Source organism: Scyliorhinus canicula, chromosome 7 (assembly GCF_902713615.1).
Source record: "Scyliorhinus canicula chromosome 7, sScyCan1.1, whole genome shotgun sequence".
NCBI lineage: Eukaryota > Metazoa > Chordata > Chondrichthyes > Carcharhiniformes > Scyliorhinidae > Scyliorhinus > Scyliorhinus canicula.
In genome coordinates, this window is record NC_052152.1 from 175,502,893 (window position 1) to 175,520,830 (window position 17,938).

Genomic DNA, 17,938 nt, shown 5'->3' on the forward strand with positions numbered 1-17,938 from the left:
TGTACCCAATCTCGTTTCCTGATTTCAGCGTTAGCCAACGGAGAATCCCACCCATGATCTCTCTTTTTCACTTTTCCAATATATTAATGCTGGGAAAAATGTCCAGTACAAGCCTAAATATTTAGAAATATTGAAGCATTAAATTCAAGAGTTAACAAAGGTATTAAAACACAGTGGCCAGGCTTCTCCATTGTGAGCCCGCTCTGCTACCACTGCTATGGAGTGCTATGGAGAATTTGGCCGTGCTGTTCTCTGGCGGGGGGATTCTCTATTCCTGCTGCTTGCCAATGGGAATCCCCATTGAAACCACCACACGCTGCCGGGAAACCCGTGGGCAGGATCAGAGAATCTCGTCACCATTGAACGACAATAGAATTCCGCCCACTAATTCAATTTACTTTGTGATGTTGTTTATGTGCAACCTATGATTTTATTTTTAACTTTATTTTGGGCAATAGGAATTTCAGTTAGTGAGGCAAGAATTTTAAGTGATTGGATTCAGTTCATCAACAAATCTGGCAGTGAAAGTTCATGTGCAGTTCTGCTGTTGTAATATGTTGATCTGTTAGTTCTCCATTTAAAACAAAACGGCAAAGAGAATAAAGTTGATGTGTATGAGAAATGTATGCCTTGAGCAGCACTTTTTAGTGCATCGATATATGGTGTTCATATATTTTTCTGAGCTTTCCAAATTTTTTATTTTAGCCAGTGTTGGAGACACTCTGCAGCACATTTCTCAGTTTTGTGTTAACAGAACTCGTACCCATTAAAATCCTTTATAAAATTAGCTACTATAGTAATATTTAACATAATTGGAAAATGCTCGTATATATAGTGGTTGAATGGATATCTGTTGCACATTTTGACCCTGTTAAGCAGTGTTTGCGGGCTATCCCTCATCGGTCCCAGATCAGAACTACAAAATGTAGTGTAAAACTATCAACCCAATCTTGTTTATCTTTCAGACATCCATTGTTGGAAATCTGCCTGCATTTTCCCTTCCCAAATACAAATTACCAATTTGTTGGTTAGAATTAGCCCTACTCTGTACTGTCCGCATGTAAGAGTTGATATTGTCCTGCTTGTATGTAATAGAAATGATCACACTGGGAAAAATAACCAGCAATTTGGAACTAAAATTAAACAGAAATGTACTTGGTAGATGACAAATGGAACTTGTTGCATAAAAATAAGTACTTTGTTTTGTGATCTGAAATACTTCAGTATTCCAGCCTGATGGCATCAGCACCCCAGACTATCACATAATCATACAGCCCAGATGGGTGTATTCACAGAATCAAAAAGCACAGATTGATGTATTCATAGAATAATATAGCACAGATCTGTGTATTCATAGAAATCATACAGCACAGATTGGTGTATTCATAGAATCATACAGCACAGATGGATGTATTCATGGAATCATATAGCACAGATGGATGTATTCATAGAATCATATAGCACAGATGGGTGTATTCACAGAATCATACAGCATAAATGGGTGTATTCATAGAATCAGATAGCACAGATGGGTGTATTCACAGAATCATACAGCACAGATGGGTGTATTCATAGAATCAGATAGCACAGATGGATGTATTCATAGAATCATATACCACAGATGGATGTATTCATAGAATCATATAGCACAGATGGGTGTATTCACAGAATCATACAGCACAGATGGGTGTATTCATAGAATCATATAGCACAGATGGGTGTATTCACAGAATCATACAGCACAGATGGGTGTATTCATAGAATCAGATAGCACAGATGGGTGTATTCATAGAATCATATACCACAGATGGATGTATTCATAGAATCATATACCACAGATGGATGTATTCATAGAATCATATAGCACTGATGGATGTATTCATAGAATCATATAGCACTGATGGATGTATTCATAGAATCATATACCACAGATGGATGTATTCACAGAATCATACAGCGCAGATGGGTGTATTCGCAGAATTATATAGCACAGATGGGTCTATTCACAGAATCATATACCACAGATGGATGTATTCACAGAATCATACAGCACAGATGGATGTATTCACAGAATCATACAGCACAGATGGTGGTATTCATAGAATCATACAGCACAGGTGGGTGTATTCACAGAATCATATAGCCCAGATGGGTGTATTCACGGAATCATGCAGCACAGACCTGTGTCTTCGTGGAATCATACAGTGCAGATCTGTGTATTCGTGGAATCATACAGCACAGATCTCTGTATTCATAGAATCATATAGCACAGATCGGTGTATTCATGGAATCATACAGCACAGATGGGTGTATTCATAGAATCGTACAGCACAGACAGGGCCGGCTTTCAAATGGAGAATGCTGGACCCGCCCGGCTTTGAAATGGCGAACGATGCAGTCTTCCTACCCAGAAGTGGCGGCAGAGAACATGTCGCGCGTCTGGCACGTACATTGATGGCACGTCCCCTGTACGTTCATGCTTTTGCCATGAAATCACGGAGGAGACATTCCTGCATTTTGTCACTGCGAGTAAACCAGGCAACAGGACTATGAAGAACTGAAGATGGATCATTTTGTTATAAGGAAGGCAGGTCCAGAGACATAAACAGGCCAGGATCTCACAATTGGATCTGCTGGAGAGAGTGCTGTGGAGAGTCCACAGCAGGACAAATCAGTGCTAATGTGAGATGAGTACAGAGCTCCAGGGCCTCTGGTGTACAGTCTACTAAGAAAAAACTAAAATCAGGAACAAAGCAGTATAAAAGGTTATTACGTGAGGTATTGCTTTGTTAAATGTGCCAATCCAAAGCCCATGTGTGTTATATGCAGGATTTACTGGCAAATGAGAGCTGAAACTCCATAAAACTTCTGAGGCAAGGTGAATTCGTTGGCACACCTCTTGAGTTTTTCCAAAGGATGCAATGAGAACTTAAATCATCAGCTGAAGTCCTTAGCAGAAATTTAATATTGAATAACAAAGCAAGTGAGATTGTGAGGACCAAGCAGGCTCACCTGTCGCATTAAAAGTAAGAAGAAATGGTGCATCGCGAAGGACTCCGATTGGTAAAAGTGGATCCCGGAGGGAAAAATGTTTGCGAAACACTGGAGTAACCCATTGTTGCACAGCTAACTGCTTTACTGAGAACTCTTGATCGATACTCTTAATTGTGAGAATGAATACATGCTTCACTTCACTTTAAATAATCCATTTATACACTCCCTTGTTACATCTTCAGAGGAGTCAAAATATTTGACATGCAATGATGTAGTTGAAATGCAATGACTAGTACTTGAGTTCAACAATTGTCCGGCTTATGGATTGGACTCTGAAATCTGTGTAAAAAAAACTCTGGGAAGAAGATTTGGCATTGAAGTGGAGCAGTGTATATGTTGCTCAGCTGAAATTCCTAATGGGACGTGGGTGTGCCTAAATGCTTCAGGTTCAAGTCCAATATCAGGAAGAGGTGTTCACAACACGGCTCAACGGACTGATAATCAGATTGGAAATCCTTTCACCACTTCCCACTACATAAAGGGAAAAAATGTGTGTGTGTGTAAAGATGTATGGTAGCACGGTTGCACTGTTGCTTCACAGCATCGTGGTCCCAGGTTCAATTCCCGGCTTGGGTCATTGTCTGTACGGAGTCTGCACGTTCTCCCTGTGTCTGCGTGAGTTTCCTCTGGGTGCTCCGGTTTCCTCCCACAAGTCCCGAAAGATGTGCTGTTTGGCGAATTGGACATTCTGAATTCTCCCACAGTGTACCCAAACAGGCGCTGTAGCGTGGCAACTAGGGGCTTTTCACAGTAACTTCATTGGGACTGTTAATGTAAGCCTTCCTGTGACAAATTAATATACACTGCCCCGCTTCAATGCCAAATCTTCTTCCCAGAGTTTTTTTTACACAGATTTCAGAGTCCAATCCATAAGCCGGACAGTTGTTGAACTCGAGTACTAGTCATTGCATTTCAGCTAGATCATTGCATGTCAATTAATAATTTATTGTCACAAATTAAGAATAATATATATATATATATATATATATATTTAAAATCCTGATGAGACAGCAGCAAAAAACTAAACCCAAGATTCAGTTGTGGAAGTGGAACATGGGATAAAATTTGGAAATGCATTAAACCTGGTCTATTATTTTGCTTAAAATCTTTGGCCATTTATATTATTTTCTCTTTTATTTCCCTGTATTTTACCCGACTTATTATACTGTTCATTTTTTCCCCAAATATCACCTCCAGGACCTTGGTTGAAATTCAACCTAGATTGAATCCCAAACTGATAGTTAAATATCACGTTTTGGGTATAACTTCAAAACCTGCAAAGGAAACTGCAGTTTACTTAACTGTCATGGATTGTCTGTTTCTGTTAACTTGTCAATTGCCTGTATGTGATTGCCAAAGCAGGAGCTGTTACTAGGAGGACAAAACTGAAGGAGCACTTGAAACTTGGGTATGGCTCAAACAGTCCTATAAAAGTAAACAATGTCTGCTGACACAGTGATCATAAAACAAATGGAGCATGAGGAGAATTTGGCAATTGCAGAGATTGGAGGAGCTGCTGCTTTTACCCTCCAAAGTGTATAGGAGTTGGTGAACAGCAAAACCTGAGCAAGCACATCGGCAATAAATGTCTTCATCTCTAACCTCTCTGACGCATTAACCCTTGGCAGCCATCTCTCTCAAAAAGCCATATTGAAAAGATACAACACTGGACCAGCTGTGCCAGTTCAGCCATCTACAAAGTATGGCAGCGAGTGTTTGACAAAGGCTCCACAAGTCAACAGAGGCCCTAGTGTACAGACCAATTACCATTTCCAAACTCCTGTACTGCAGTGAGACCTGTACTGTATCAGCGAATGAGTGCGAGAGAAATTTCATCAGCAATACTTCTACCCCATCCTGCAGATTCAATGTGAGGACAGTCGAACAAACATTAGTGTCCATTTTGAGGCCAGCTCCACAAGTGTTCAGAAAAAAAAACATGCAAAATCAACTTTGATGGCTGGACACCGTGCAGATGGCCAAAAGGCGCCACCCCCACCAAGTCCTCTTTTATTTTCTCCCAAGTCTCAAATTGCCAGGATTCAAGGGGAGGACAAAGAAAACACTTTAAAGACACTCCAAAGCTATCCTTGAAGCATGACAGCATTGATGTAAATGACTGGGAAAAGTGTACTTCCAGTGGTTCAAAGTGAATGCAACTTGTCGATCAACCTGCATTACACTTTGAGGAACAGCATTTCATGATGAGGCAAAGTAGAGGCAGAGAAAGAAAAGGAAGCAAGTCCCACACTCTGCATCCCAGTACCTTGTGGAACACAGTGCCAACGGAGAAATGAAGGAAGCAGGGATTTGTGAACCAGTTAGCCTCATAACTATTGTCGGGAAATTACTAGAGTTTTTAATTCAAGAATGGAGTGACTGAACAGCTTAAATTTTGAACTGATCACAGAGGTAGCATGAATTTGTAAACGGTAAGCCATGATTGACATGCCTGAATTTTCTTTGAAGAGCTGATCAAAGTAGTGGATAGGGTTATCCGCTATGGATGATTTTTATGCATACTTGCTGGAGGCATTTGATTAAAAACCCTCGAGATTGCTTTCTCAAGTTCAAACTCATGGAATTGTTGATAAAGTATTGACCTGACCAAGGAAATTGGCTGAATGACAGGAAATAAAGTAGACACCATGGGCAGGTAACTTGTGGGTGTGCTGCAAGTATTCATCTTATAATCTCAGCTGTTGACTTTGGTTAATTAATGGTGATGGGATAAAAAGCCAGGTATCTGAACTTGCCAGTGACATTAGGTGGCATTGTAAACAGTGTAGTATAGATGGAAGCATAAATTATCAAGAGATATTGATCGAAGCGAGCACTTTTCCAGGAGACTCATCCGGAGTGAGACTCATACAGAGTGGGAGATTGAAACTTGGTAATTTGGTGCAGTGAGGTAAATCAGCAAAGGTAAGTGGAAAATCTAATTCTGCTGTTTTTCAGTTAAAAGTGCAGTGTGGAGCTTAGTGTCTGATTGGTTGAAGCTTCCCCCACCCTAATTGCTGAGAGGCAGTTATCTGTCAATCGCCTGAGGCCTGTTTAGGGGCACATTGTATTCTTCTCTTTGAAGTTAAGGTATTTTTTGAGTCATCGGTTAGCTGAGGTCTGTATAAAAGACAGACAGACAGCGCACACAGTAAGCGAGCACTTTTCCAGGAGACTCATCCGGAGTGAGACTCATACAGAGTGGGAGATTGAAACTTGGTAATTTGGTGCAGTGAGGTAATTCAGTGCAGAGTGTGAGGAGGTGCTTTTTAACCCTGGTAAGTGACTGGTAAGTAGTCTCTCTTTTTCTTTTCATTGTCTAATTTATTTATTTTTATTTTGAAATTCTAGTTGTTTAAGTTTACCAAGGGTTTAAGACATGGCAGGAGATCCCAGACCCGTGTCATGCTCCTCGTGTGCGATGTGGGAGCTCAGGGACACGTCCACTGTCCCTGGCTGCTTCACGTGCAAGAAGTGTGTTCAGTTGCAGCTCTTGTTAGACCGCTTGACGGCTCTGGAGCTGCGGATGGACTCACTTTGGAGCATCCGCGATGCTGAGGAGGTCGTGGATAGCACGTTTAGCGAGTTGGTCACACCGCAGATGAAGGTTACTGAGGGAGATAGAAAATGGGTGACCAAAAGAAAGAGCAAGAGTAGGAAGGCAGTGCAGGTGTCCCCTGCGGTCATCTCCCTGCAAAACAGATATACCGCTTTGGATACTGTTGAGGGAGATGGCTCACCAGGGGAAGGCAGCAGCAGCCAGGTTCATGGCACCGTGGCTGGCTCTGCTGCACAGCAGGGCAGGAAGAAAAATGGCAGGGCTATAGTGATAGGGGACTCGATCGTAAGGGGAATAGACAGGCGGTTCTGTGGACGCAATCGAGACTCCAGGATGGTATGTTGCCTCCCTGGTGCAAGGGTCAAGGATGTCTCGGAGCGGCTGCAGGACATTCTTGGGGGGGGGAGGGTGAACAGCCAGCTGTCGTGGTGCACATAGGCACCAACGATATAGGTAAAAAACGGGATGAGGTCCTACAAGCGGAATTCAGGGAGTTAGGAGTTAAACTAAAAAGTAGGACCTCAAAGGTAGTAATCTCAGGATTGCTACCAGTGCCACGAGCTAGTCAGAGTAGGAATGTCAGGATAGATAGGATGAATGCGTGGCTCGAGAGGTGGTGCAAGAGGGAGGGATTCAAATTCCTGGGGCATTGGGACCGGTTCTGGGGGAGGTGGGACCAGTACAAACCGGACGGTCTGCACTTGGGCAGGACTGGAACCGATGTCCAGTTTTCTAGAGCTGTTGGGGAGGGTTTAAACTAATGTGGCAGGGGGATGGGAACCAATGCAGGAAGTTGGAAGGTAGTAAAACAGGGACAGAAACAAAAGGAAGTAAGGGGAAAGTGCAAGGCAGAGAAGACATAGTCAGAAATCCATAAGGGCGACAGTACAAGGTACAGTGACTGAGGGGAGCACAGTGAATAGGCCCAGTAATAACAAAAGGATTAAAACTGGAGATGTTAAGATTCAAAACAGAGGTAAAAAAACCAACATAAGTGTACTTTACCTGAATGCTCGTAGTATTCGGAATAAAGTAAATGAGTTGGTGGCACAAATCATCGTAAATGACTATGATTTAGTGGCCATTACTGAAACATGGTTAAAGGATGGTCACGACTGGGAGTTAAATATCCGAGGGTATCAAACTATTCGGAAGGACAGAGTGGATGGTAAGGGAGGTGGTGTTGCTCTGTTATTTAAGGATGACATCCGGGCAATAGTAAGGGATGACATTGGTGCTATGGAGGATAAGGTTGAATCCATTTGGGTGGAAATCAGGAATAGTAAGGCGAAAAAGTCAATGATAGGAGTAGTCTATCGGCCACCAAATAGTAACGAGATGGTGGGGCAGGCAATAAACAAAGAAATAACTGATGCATGTAGAAATGGTACAGCAGTTATCATGGGGGATTTTAATCTACATGTCGATTGGTTTAACCAGGTCGGTCAAGGCAACCGTGAGGAGGAGTTTATAGAATGTATCCGCGATAGTTTCCTAGAACAGTATGTAATGGAACCTACGAGGGAACAAGCGGTCCTAGATCTTGTCCTGTGTAATGAGACAGGATTGATTCATGATCTCATAGTTAGGGATCCTCTCGGAAGGAGCGATCACAATATGGTGGAATTTAAAATACAGATGGAGGGTGAGAAAGTAAAATCAAATACTAGTGTTTTGTGTTTAAACAAAGGAGATTACAAGGGGATGAGAGAAGAACTAGCTACGGTAGACTGGGAGCTAAGACTTTATGGTGGAACAGTGGAGAACCTTCCAAGCGATTTTTCACAGTGCTCAGCAAAGGTTTATACCAACAAAAAGGAAGGACGGAAGAAAGAGGGAAAATCGACCATGGATATCTAAGGAAATAAGGGAGAGTATCAAATTGAAGGAAAAAGCATATAAAGTGGCAAAGATTGCTGAGAGAGGACTGGGAAATCTTTAGGGAGCAACAGAAAGCTACTAAAAAAGCTATAAAGAAGAGTAAGATAGAGTATGAGAGTAAACTTGCTCAGAATATAAAAACAGACAGTAAAAGTTTTTACAAATATATAAGACAAAAAAGAGTGGTTAAGGTAAATATTGGTCCTTTAGAGGATGAGAAGGGAGTTTTAATAATGGGAAATGAGGAAATGGCTGAGGAACTGAACAGGTTTTTTGGGTCGGTCTTCACAGTGGAAGACACAAATAACATGCCAGCGACTGATAGAAATGAGGCTATGACAGGTGAGGACCTTGAGAGGATTGTTATCACTAAGGAGGGAGTGATGGGCAAGCTAATAGGGCTAAAGGTAGACAAGTCTCCTGGCCCTGATGGAATGCATCCCAGAGTGCTAAAAGAGATGGCTAGGGAAATTGCAGATGCACTAGTGATAATTTACCAAAATTCACTAGATTCTGGGGTGGTCCCGATGGATTGGAAATTAGCAAACGTGACGCCACTGTTTAAAAAAGGAGGTAGGCAGAAAGCAGGAAGTTATAGGCCAGTGAGCTTAACTTCGGTAATAGGGAAGATGCTGGAATCTATCATCAAGGAAGAAATTGCGAGGCATCTGGATAGAAATTGTCCCATTGGGCAGACGCAGCATGGGTTCGTAAAAGGCAGGTCATGCCTAACTAATTTAGTGGAATTTTTTGAGGACATTACCAGTGCAGTAGATAACGGGGAGCCGATGGATGTGGTATATCTGGATTTCCAGAAAGCCTTTGACAAGGTGCCACACAAAAGGTTGCTGCATAAGATAAAGATGCATGGCATTAAGGGTAAAGTAGTAGCATGGATAGAGGATTGGTTAATTAATAGAAAGCAAAGAGTTGGGATAAATGGGTGTTTCTCTGGTTGGCAATCAGTAGCTAGTGGTGTCCCTCGGGGATCCGTGTTGGGCCCACAATTGTTCACAATTTACATAGATGATTTGGAGTTGGGGACCAGGGGCAATGTGTCCAAGTTTGCAGATGACACTAAGATGAGTAGTAAAGTGAAAAGTGCAGAGGATACTGGAAGTCTGCAGAGGGATTTGGATAGGTTAAGTGAATGGGCTCGGGTCTGACAGATGGAATACAATGTTGACAAATGTGAGGTTATCCATTTTGGTAGGAATAACAGCAAACGGGATTATTATTTAAACAATAAAATATTAAAGCATGCCGCTGTTCAGAGAGACTTGGGTGTGCTAGTGCATGAGTCACAGAAGGTTGGTTTACAAGTGCAACAGGTGATTAAGAAGGCAAATGGAATTTTGTCCTTCATTGCTAGAGGGATGGAGTTTAAGACTAGGGAGGTTATGTTGCAATTGTATAAGGTGTTAGTGCGGCCACACCTGGAGTATTGTGTTCAGTTTTGGTGGTCTTACTTGAGAAAGGACGTACTGGCGCTGGAGGGTGTGCAGAGGAGATTCACTAGGTTAATCCCAGAGCTGAAGGGGTTGGATTATGAGGAGAGGTTGAGTAGACTGGGACTGTACTCGTTGGAATTTAGAAGGATGAGGGGGGATCTTATAGAAACATTTAAAATTATGAAGGGAATAGATAGGATAGATGCGGGCAGGTTGTTTCCACTGGCGGGTGACAGCAGAACTAGGGGACATAGCCTCAAAATAAGGGGAAGTAGATTTAGGACTGAGTTTAGGAGGAACTTCTTCACCCAAAGGGTTGTGAATCTATGGAATTCCTTGCCCAGTGAAGCAGTTGAGGCTCCTTCATTACATGTTTTTAAGGTAAAGATAGATAGTTTTTTGAAGAATAAAGGGATTAAGGGTTATGGTGTTTGGGCCGGAAAGTGGAGCTGAGTCCACAAAAGATCAGCCATGATCTAATTGAATGGCGGAGCAGGCTCGGGGGGCCAGATGGCCTACTCCTGCTCCTAGTTCTTATGTTCTTATGTTCTTATGATTAAGAGAACAGACAAGACTGTGGCCAATGTGAAAAGAATAGTTTTTAAATGATAAAGCTGGAAATAGTGGAGGTCCAAAAGACTTAGTGTTCAAGTATGTGGCTCCTTAACAAGGTACAAAGAGGTATAGAAAATGATCAAGAAAGCTAATGGATTGCTAAACATTATGTCCTAGAGAATCCTAATACGAAAGCATAGAAGATATATCACTGTAAACAGCCCTGATCAGAACACACCTGGAGTACTGTGAGCAATTCTGGGCACCACACCTTGGGAAGGAAGTCATGGCCGGAGTGCAGCGTAGTTTACCAGATGATCTTTCGACTCGTGTTAAATTATGAAGAGAGAAATTGCGCAAAATTGGTCTGTATTCCCTGGAATTTCTAAGATTAAGGAATTATTTAGTCTTAAGTTTTCAATATTGTCATGATATAAAGGGGTGTGGGTCAGGCAGAGAAAGAGAGAGGGAAGCTCTTTTCAGTGGTTGTGGAGTCGATGATTTGGGGGCATTGTCTAATAATTAAAATCAAGCCTCTTGGGAATGAAATACAGCAACATTACAACACAATATTGGAGCTTCCTTCAACAAATGGTAATTGATGCAAAATCAGTTGTTAATGTTAAATCTGGAGTTGATCGATTTTATTCATGAAAGGTATTAAGTTATAAGGGGCAACGGTTGAGTATACAGAGCAAGATCACAGATCAGCAATGAATAGATGTTGCAACAGACTTGGACAAAATTAACATCTTGGGTTCCAAGTACAAGTCTCCCCACTTCGCTGTGAAATTAGATTAGATATCATCAGCCTAGTTTCTGGTCATGTGTGCACATGATGACAGTGCAGAACTTTCCCTAATCCTGTATTAATTAGTCGGCTCTCAATCAGAAATACCACAAGGTGGCTGGTGATCTGGTGTTGGAAATAGTGGAACACACTGGGGCAGAAGAATTGAAGCTTTACTTTATGTGGTGCAAACCTGACCTAAGCGTGCTTGATGCTGATGGAGATTTTGAAATAATTTCAGTCCTCAAGATTTTCATCCCTCGCCTTAATGAGTGCACATTTTTGGAAAGGGGCAAGGAAGCAAAACAAATAAATTAAAGGCAACTCTGTATTAGTAGAAGGGCTGCATCTTTTTCATTTATGCACTTAATTTCTGCCAATGATAGTGGCACATACTTGTTAGATCAAGGGTTCATTTGCCAATGAGTGCATTCTGTCATAGTTATCTGAATTAAGTAAATAAACTGAAAAGGTGCGAATGTTTGTACCTTGCAATTACGAAGAATGGAACAATGAAGGCGTGGGAGCAAGGTACCTGCTTCTGTTGTGAATGCAAGGAAACGTAACTAGAAATGAGAACAAGCAACAGAAGTGAAGCAAAGGGGCGAGAGTAATGCTAATTTCATCTTTATTTGATTTGATGACAAAGCCTGTGGCTTGACACTTTGAACTGTTTAATAGTTGGCTGATGTAATCTGCAACCATCCAAATTTACTCTATCTTCCTTTTACCACCTTTATTTTCCATTTCCTTTTCTTCAGAATTAATGGATCAATGATTTGACTTAACTTCTTGATATCCAGTCTATTTTGCAGAACCTCTTATTTCTACAGTGAGCTTTACTCCTATTTAATTGTTGTGTTTTACTTAATTTTGATCTCTCTCCTTACAGGTTCTACGTGCAAAAAAACAGCTACTAAACTCATTGGGCTTTTTACCCCTCCTTTTACCAGCTTTCATCAGACTGAGATGCTGTGTTGTCGCAACTCACTTTTCATTATCATATTCCACTAAAAGAAGCAGTATTACTTGAATTTTTGAAAGTCAGTTTAACTTTATGCATAATACCCAAACTGTTAATGTTTTAATGCAGGTACAAGAAGACACAAGCAACACTTTCTACTGCCGGAAGTAAGACCACCAATGCCATCTCCAATGTTGGCTCAGTTCTTAGTAGAACATTGGGAGAAATTAAGTAAGTTTGCTTTTGATATTTGTGTCATTTCCAGTACAAAGATAATTAAACTGCATAAAGTCATGAAACTATTTATTTTTGTAACAATGGTTTCAGAATGTATTGACAAGTCCTTGAAAGCTAAAGTACTAATCATTTTAATTGTGCTCCTCTATTTTAAATCTGCCAATCCAAAACTAGCGAAACTTGAATCATTATTAATTGCAGGTTTGTGTTCTGCTGATGTGTTATCTCCACACCTTTAAATTAAAAGTACAAAGAATTTAAATTTGATGAAGCCTGGTAGAAAACACCTTAAAACAAAACCGTCGATTCACCGTGACACACTGAATGATTCACCCGTTGATAAAATCATAGCGAGCTGTGCCCCTGGCTAAACATTTCTATTACAGCCCAGTATGTGCTGTGCACAAAAAGTAGAACAAATCCAATCTGGCCAGCCACTGCCCCGTCAAATCTATTCCCGATCAGCAGAGTAATGGAATGTGTTGTCATCTGTGCAATCAAGCTGCACTTAACGCGGCAATCACCTGCTCGCAGATGATGGGTTTAGGTTCTACCAAGGCCACTTGCCTCTGACATCATTGTATCCTTCGTTCAAACATGGACAAAAGAGATGTACTTGTGAAGTGAGATGAGAGTAAGTGCCTTGGAAATCAAGCCAACATTTGACTTGAGTGTGGCATTAAGGAGCCTCAGCAAAATTGAAATCCATGGGAATTGGGGAGAACATTCTCCACTGGTATAATTCATACATGGAATAAAGAAGTTGTTTGTAGTTGTTAGAGGCCAATTATTTCACCCCGGTACTTCTTCAGGTTAGTGTCTTAGTCCCAACCATTTTCAGCTGCTTTCTGATTGCCCGTCCCTCCATAATAAGGACCATTTTCAGCTGCTTTCTGATTGCCCGTCCCTCCATAATAAGGTCAGAAGTAGGGATAAACACTAATTTTGCACAATGTTCTGTACCATTCGTAACTCAGATACTGAAGCAGTCCATGAATGTAACAATTTCACATTTCAGACTTTGGTGGATAAACGGACAGTAATGTGTGCCAAAGAAGTACCAGGCAACTGGAGAATCTAACCATCTCCCCCATCCACCTCCTGGGTGTTACCAATGACCAGAAACTTAACTGAATCAGCTGTATAAGCACTGTAGCTACAAGAGTCAGAGATTGGGGAATTCTGTGGCATGTAACTCAAAGCTACTCAAAGCCAGTCTGGGGAATTCTGTGGCATGTAACTCAATGCTACCCAAAGCCAGTCTACCATTCACAGGTACAGGTCAAGAGTGTGATAGAATACTCTCCACTTGCTTGGCTGAATGCAGGTCCAACAACAATCAAGGAGTTAAACACCTTCCAGAACGTAGCAGCCCAGTTGACCGGCACCCTAACCACCACCTTAAGCATTCACTGTTTCCACCAGTCGCAGACCGTAGGAGCATGGAGCACTATCTATAGGATGCATTACAGCTACTCTCCCAAGGATCCTTCAACAGCACTTACCAAACTTGCAACTTCTATTACCTAGAAGACCAAGGTCAGTAGAAGCACGGGAACACCACCCCCTTCAGGATCCCCTTCAGGTCACACATCTGGATTTGGAACCATATCACTATTCCTTTACTATTGCTCGTTCAATAGTCAAGAATTCCCCCTGCAACAGTACTGTGGGTGCACCTATACCGCATGGACTACACCACCTTCTCTGTAGCAATTGTGGATTGGAACACAAGTCTTCAGTGCTACAGCCAGGATGTTGGCAGGGCCAAAGCTTTTCCTGTATGCAGAATGATGAGCTGTTTCTTGATACCTTGTAGAGTGAATCCCATTGGCTGAAGACTGACATCTGTAATGCTGATGACCTTAGGAGGCCAGAAAGGACCTTTTGACTTGGCACTTCCAGCTGAGTATGGTTGCAAATGCTTCCACCTTTTTTTTGGTGCGGATGTACTGTGATCAACCATCAGTGAGGTTGCGGATGTTTGGAGCTGCCTCCTCTAAATTGTCCACGACCATTCACAAATGAATGTGGAAGGACCGCAGAACTTTGGTTCGTTCTCTGGGTTGTGGAATCATTTAGCTTTGTCCATAGACTGCTGCTTCTGCTATTTTAGTATGCATGTGGTCCTGTGTTCCAGTGGGAAAGTTGGCACCTCAGTTTTGGGTGTGCCTGGTATCATGTGAGAGTACCTTTAAGAAATGGGTGTTTATAAATGGGTATGTGTATCAATATCTTAGTGAGAGTACCTTTAAGAAATGGCAGAGTGCAGTCATGTTAGAGTGGGTGGAGCTGGGCTGTCTGTCAGCTTTTTACTTTTGTTTTAGGCTGTTTGCTGCAGGGTGTGCTTTAGTTTTAGTTTTGTTTTCCAAGCTGGATAGCTGCAGTCACAGCCAGAAGGGGTATTAGTCTCTCTCTCTCTAATGTAAAAACTATAAATGGATCCTTTGGTGATTTAAAACTAATAACTGCTCTCAGTAGTGACTTTAACCTGATGTGCTTCTGCTTAACATTTCTTTTTTGAAGTCTGATGGATGTTAAAAGGACAGCTTTCGGATTACTTAGTGTTGTATTCTTTGGGGGTTGTATTCGAATTAATGGTTTCTAAGATGTTCACTATGTTTTAAAAAGGTTAACTTGAGTTCATAGAATAAACATTGTTTTGCTTTAAAAAAAATGTTTCCATTTCTGCTGTACCACAGCTGTAGAGTAGGCGCTGTGCTCCCCATACCACAATCTATTGAAAGTTGTGGGTCAGGTGAACTCCATGATACTCTTTCGGGTTCTCTAAACCCTTGCCCATAACACTGGTGCTGCCCCTGGCATGCTCCCTTACACTGCTCATTGAACCAATGTACTCAATGGTACCATTGCCCCAATGGTACTGGTCGGGTGGAGAATATCCCCAATTGTCAAGTTAAACACAGTGGTGGAATATAATGTCACGCTGCTGAAAATCCAAAGCGCCTGATGGAATGCCCAAATTTGATCTGCTAGATCTGCCCTGAATCTACCATCTTTTGGTTTGGTGGTGTGTAGTACAGCAAAATGTACAATATTCTCTTTGAAGATGTGTCTTCGTTTGCACAGAACTGTGGTGATCACGACTGTCAACGCTAATGGACTGATTCTGTGATGGGTAGGTTGGTGAGGATGTGGTCAAGAAGGCTTTTCCTTTTGTGTTGGTTCTCTCCACTTTCCGCAGGCCCAGCTTTGTCTTTTAGAACTCGACCAGCTCAGTCAGTCCTGGTGCTATAGGTGCACCCACAGTACTGTTGCAGGGGGAATTCTTGACTATTGAACGAGCAATAGTAAAGGAATAGTGATATGGTTCCAAATCCAGATGTGTGACCTGAAGGGGATCCTGAAGGGGGTGGTGTTCCCGTGCTTCTACTGACCTTGGTCTTCTAGGTAATAGAAGTTGCAAGTTTGGTAAGTGCTGTTGAAGGATCCTTGGGAGAGTAGCTGTAATGCATCCTATAGATAGTGCTCCATGCTCCTACGGTCTGCGACTGGTGGAAACAGTGAATGCTTAAGGTAGTGGTTAGAGCTACTTTTGGTGAATAGATATTTACCTTACCCAGAGTAGATTCTCTGCCCTTGCTAATTAAAAACAGATTACAGCGGGTGCTGGAATCTGAAACCAAAGAGAAAATGCTGGAAAATCTCAGGAGGTCTGACAGCATCTGTAGAGAGAGAAAAGAGCTAATGTTTCGAGTCCAGATGACCCGCTTTGATAGTGGGTCATCTGGACTCGAAACATTGGCTCTTTTCTCTCCCTACAGATGCTGCCAGATTTGCTGAGATTTTCCAGCATTTTCTCTTTGGTCTCCGCCCTTGCTACCATGAGTGCTTCAACATTGAGGAGTGCTTCAACATTGAGGAGTACTGGGTACATCAGCTACGTGACGATGGTAGGTGGTCAATGAGGTGATTTCTTTGCCCCTTATTGAACTGAAACCACAAGACTTCAGGGGGACCAGAATCAATCTGAGGACTCCCAGAGCTACTGCCTCCTTATTGTATACCAACGGATGCACCTCTGTTGGGTCTGATATGTCAGTGAGATGGAGCTGCTTAAAGGGTTTGGGACATTAAGGTATGATTCAATGAGCAGGACTATGTTAAATTGTTGCTTGACTAATTTTGAGGGCATTTCTTAATTTTGGTGTGTATCCAGAGCTCTCTTCTGCACCCGAGGTCAGTAGAATGGTGGGCCGTTAGGCTTTATTCTTTGACTTTTCTGTCAAGCTTTTATACAATTAAATGGCGTGCTTGGCCATTTCAGTGGACATTTAAGAGCAAATATCATTGATGAAAGTCTGCAGTCATATGTAGACCAGAATGGTTAACAATGGCTCTGCCTTCTCTGAAGGACATAAGTAAATCTTATTCCTTTTTACTACTTAAGACAATCTCGCCTATCATTCAACCACTCCATCATCTCACTATCTGGAGCTTGAATCAATTTCGTAAAATGTGGTTAGCTGGAAGGTCAGTTTTAATTAACAAAATCAATCTTTAAGTTTCTGTTGATCAAAGAACTGGGTCAAATGTCAACATCCTTTAAAAGCAGATATTACGTTGCAAAATGCACAAGGTAATTTGTCGGCCATGAGAAGTGAAGTAATTTGTGTCTCCAGTAGTAAACAAGGTTAATGTAAAACTACTCTAATTATTTGTTGACGTTGCTATGTGTCTTAATGAGATGCTTATAAACCCTGTATTACAAATACTGTTTTGCTGCTTTCGAATGATTTAATGGTCAGGGTTGCTAAATGTAGCATGTGTCTATAACACACAACTTTGAATTGTTTTGTGTTCAAATTCTCCAATTTATAACTTAAAGTCAAGCTCATTTTTCTATTAACCAGCAAAACAAACACTATACTGTAACTGGCTTTATTTGTATGCAGTTAAACAAATGGACTAAGGTACAGAATAGTTTTGTGGTGAAGTCTAAACATAATATTGGTTGGCAAATACAAAATTGGTCTTTGTTTGCATCAGACAATTAAGACTAAAGAGATAAAATATTTGGTTTGATTCATAATCTGCATTTGACCAGGATCATTTCAGAGACTTTCTTTTTTTGATGTTAGAACTAAATATCCAATCTGTTCACAGCTGTCATAAGAGTTTTGCAGCACGGAAGGAGGCCCTTCAGCCCACCGCTTTCACGCTGGCTATCAAGCACCTAATCCAATTTTCCAGTATTTGGCCCATAGCCCGTATACTATGGCATTTCAAGTGCTCCTCTAAATGCTAATTTTTATTTTTTGAGTTTTTTTATTTAACACAAATTTGTAACAGTTACAGAGAGAAAAATGGCCCTGTGCAAAGAGCCTTAACATCGTGAAAACGAACAGTGGGAAAGAATAAAAAGTTAATAAGGCACTTCCCCTGCCAGCTCTGTTTGCCCATGCCACACGTGTTCAATTAAACTA

General features: G+C 41.5%; 1 protein-coding gene across 12 annotated transcripts in view; it reads left to right on the top strand.

The window, feature by feature from the left end:
- LOC119969567 (tumor protein D54-like) overlaps window positions 1-17,938 on the top strand; it is a 101,508-nt gene that overhangs the window by 37,059 nt on the left and 46,511 nt on the right. For 11 of the 12 annotated variants that reach the window (XM_038803341.1, XM_038803338.1, XM_038803339.1 and 8 more), the window contains one exon: window positions 12,384-12,485. In XM_038803341.1, the coding sequence (XP_038659269.1) occupies window positions 12,384-12,485 (102 nt within the window). Of the gene's footprint in view, window positions 1-12,383; window positions 12,490-17,938 lie in introns of those variants that run through there. The other variant, XM_038803350.1, reaches the window with a different exon arrangement.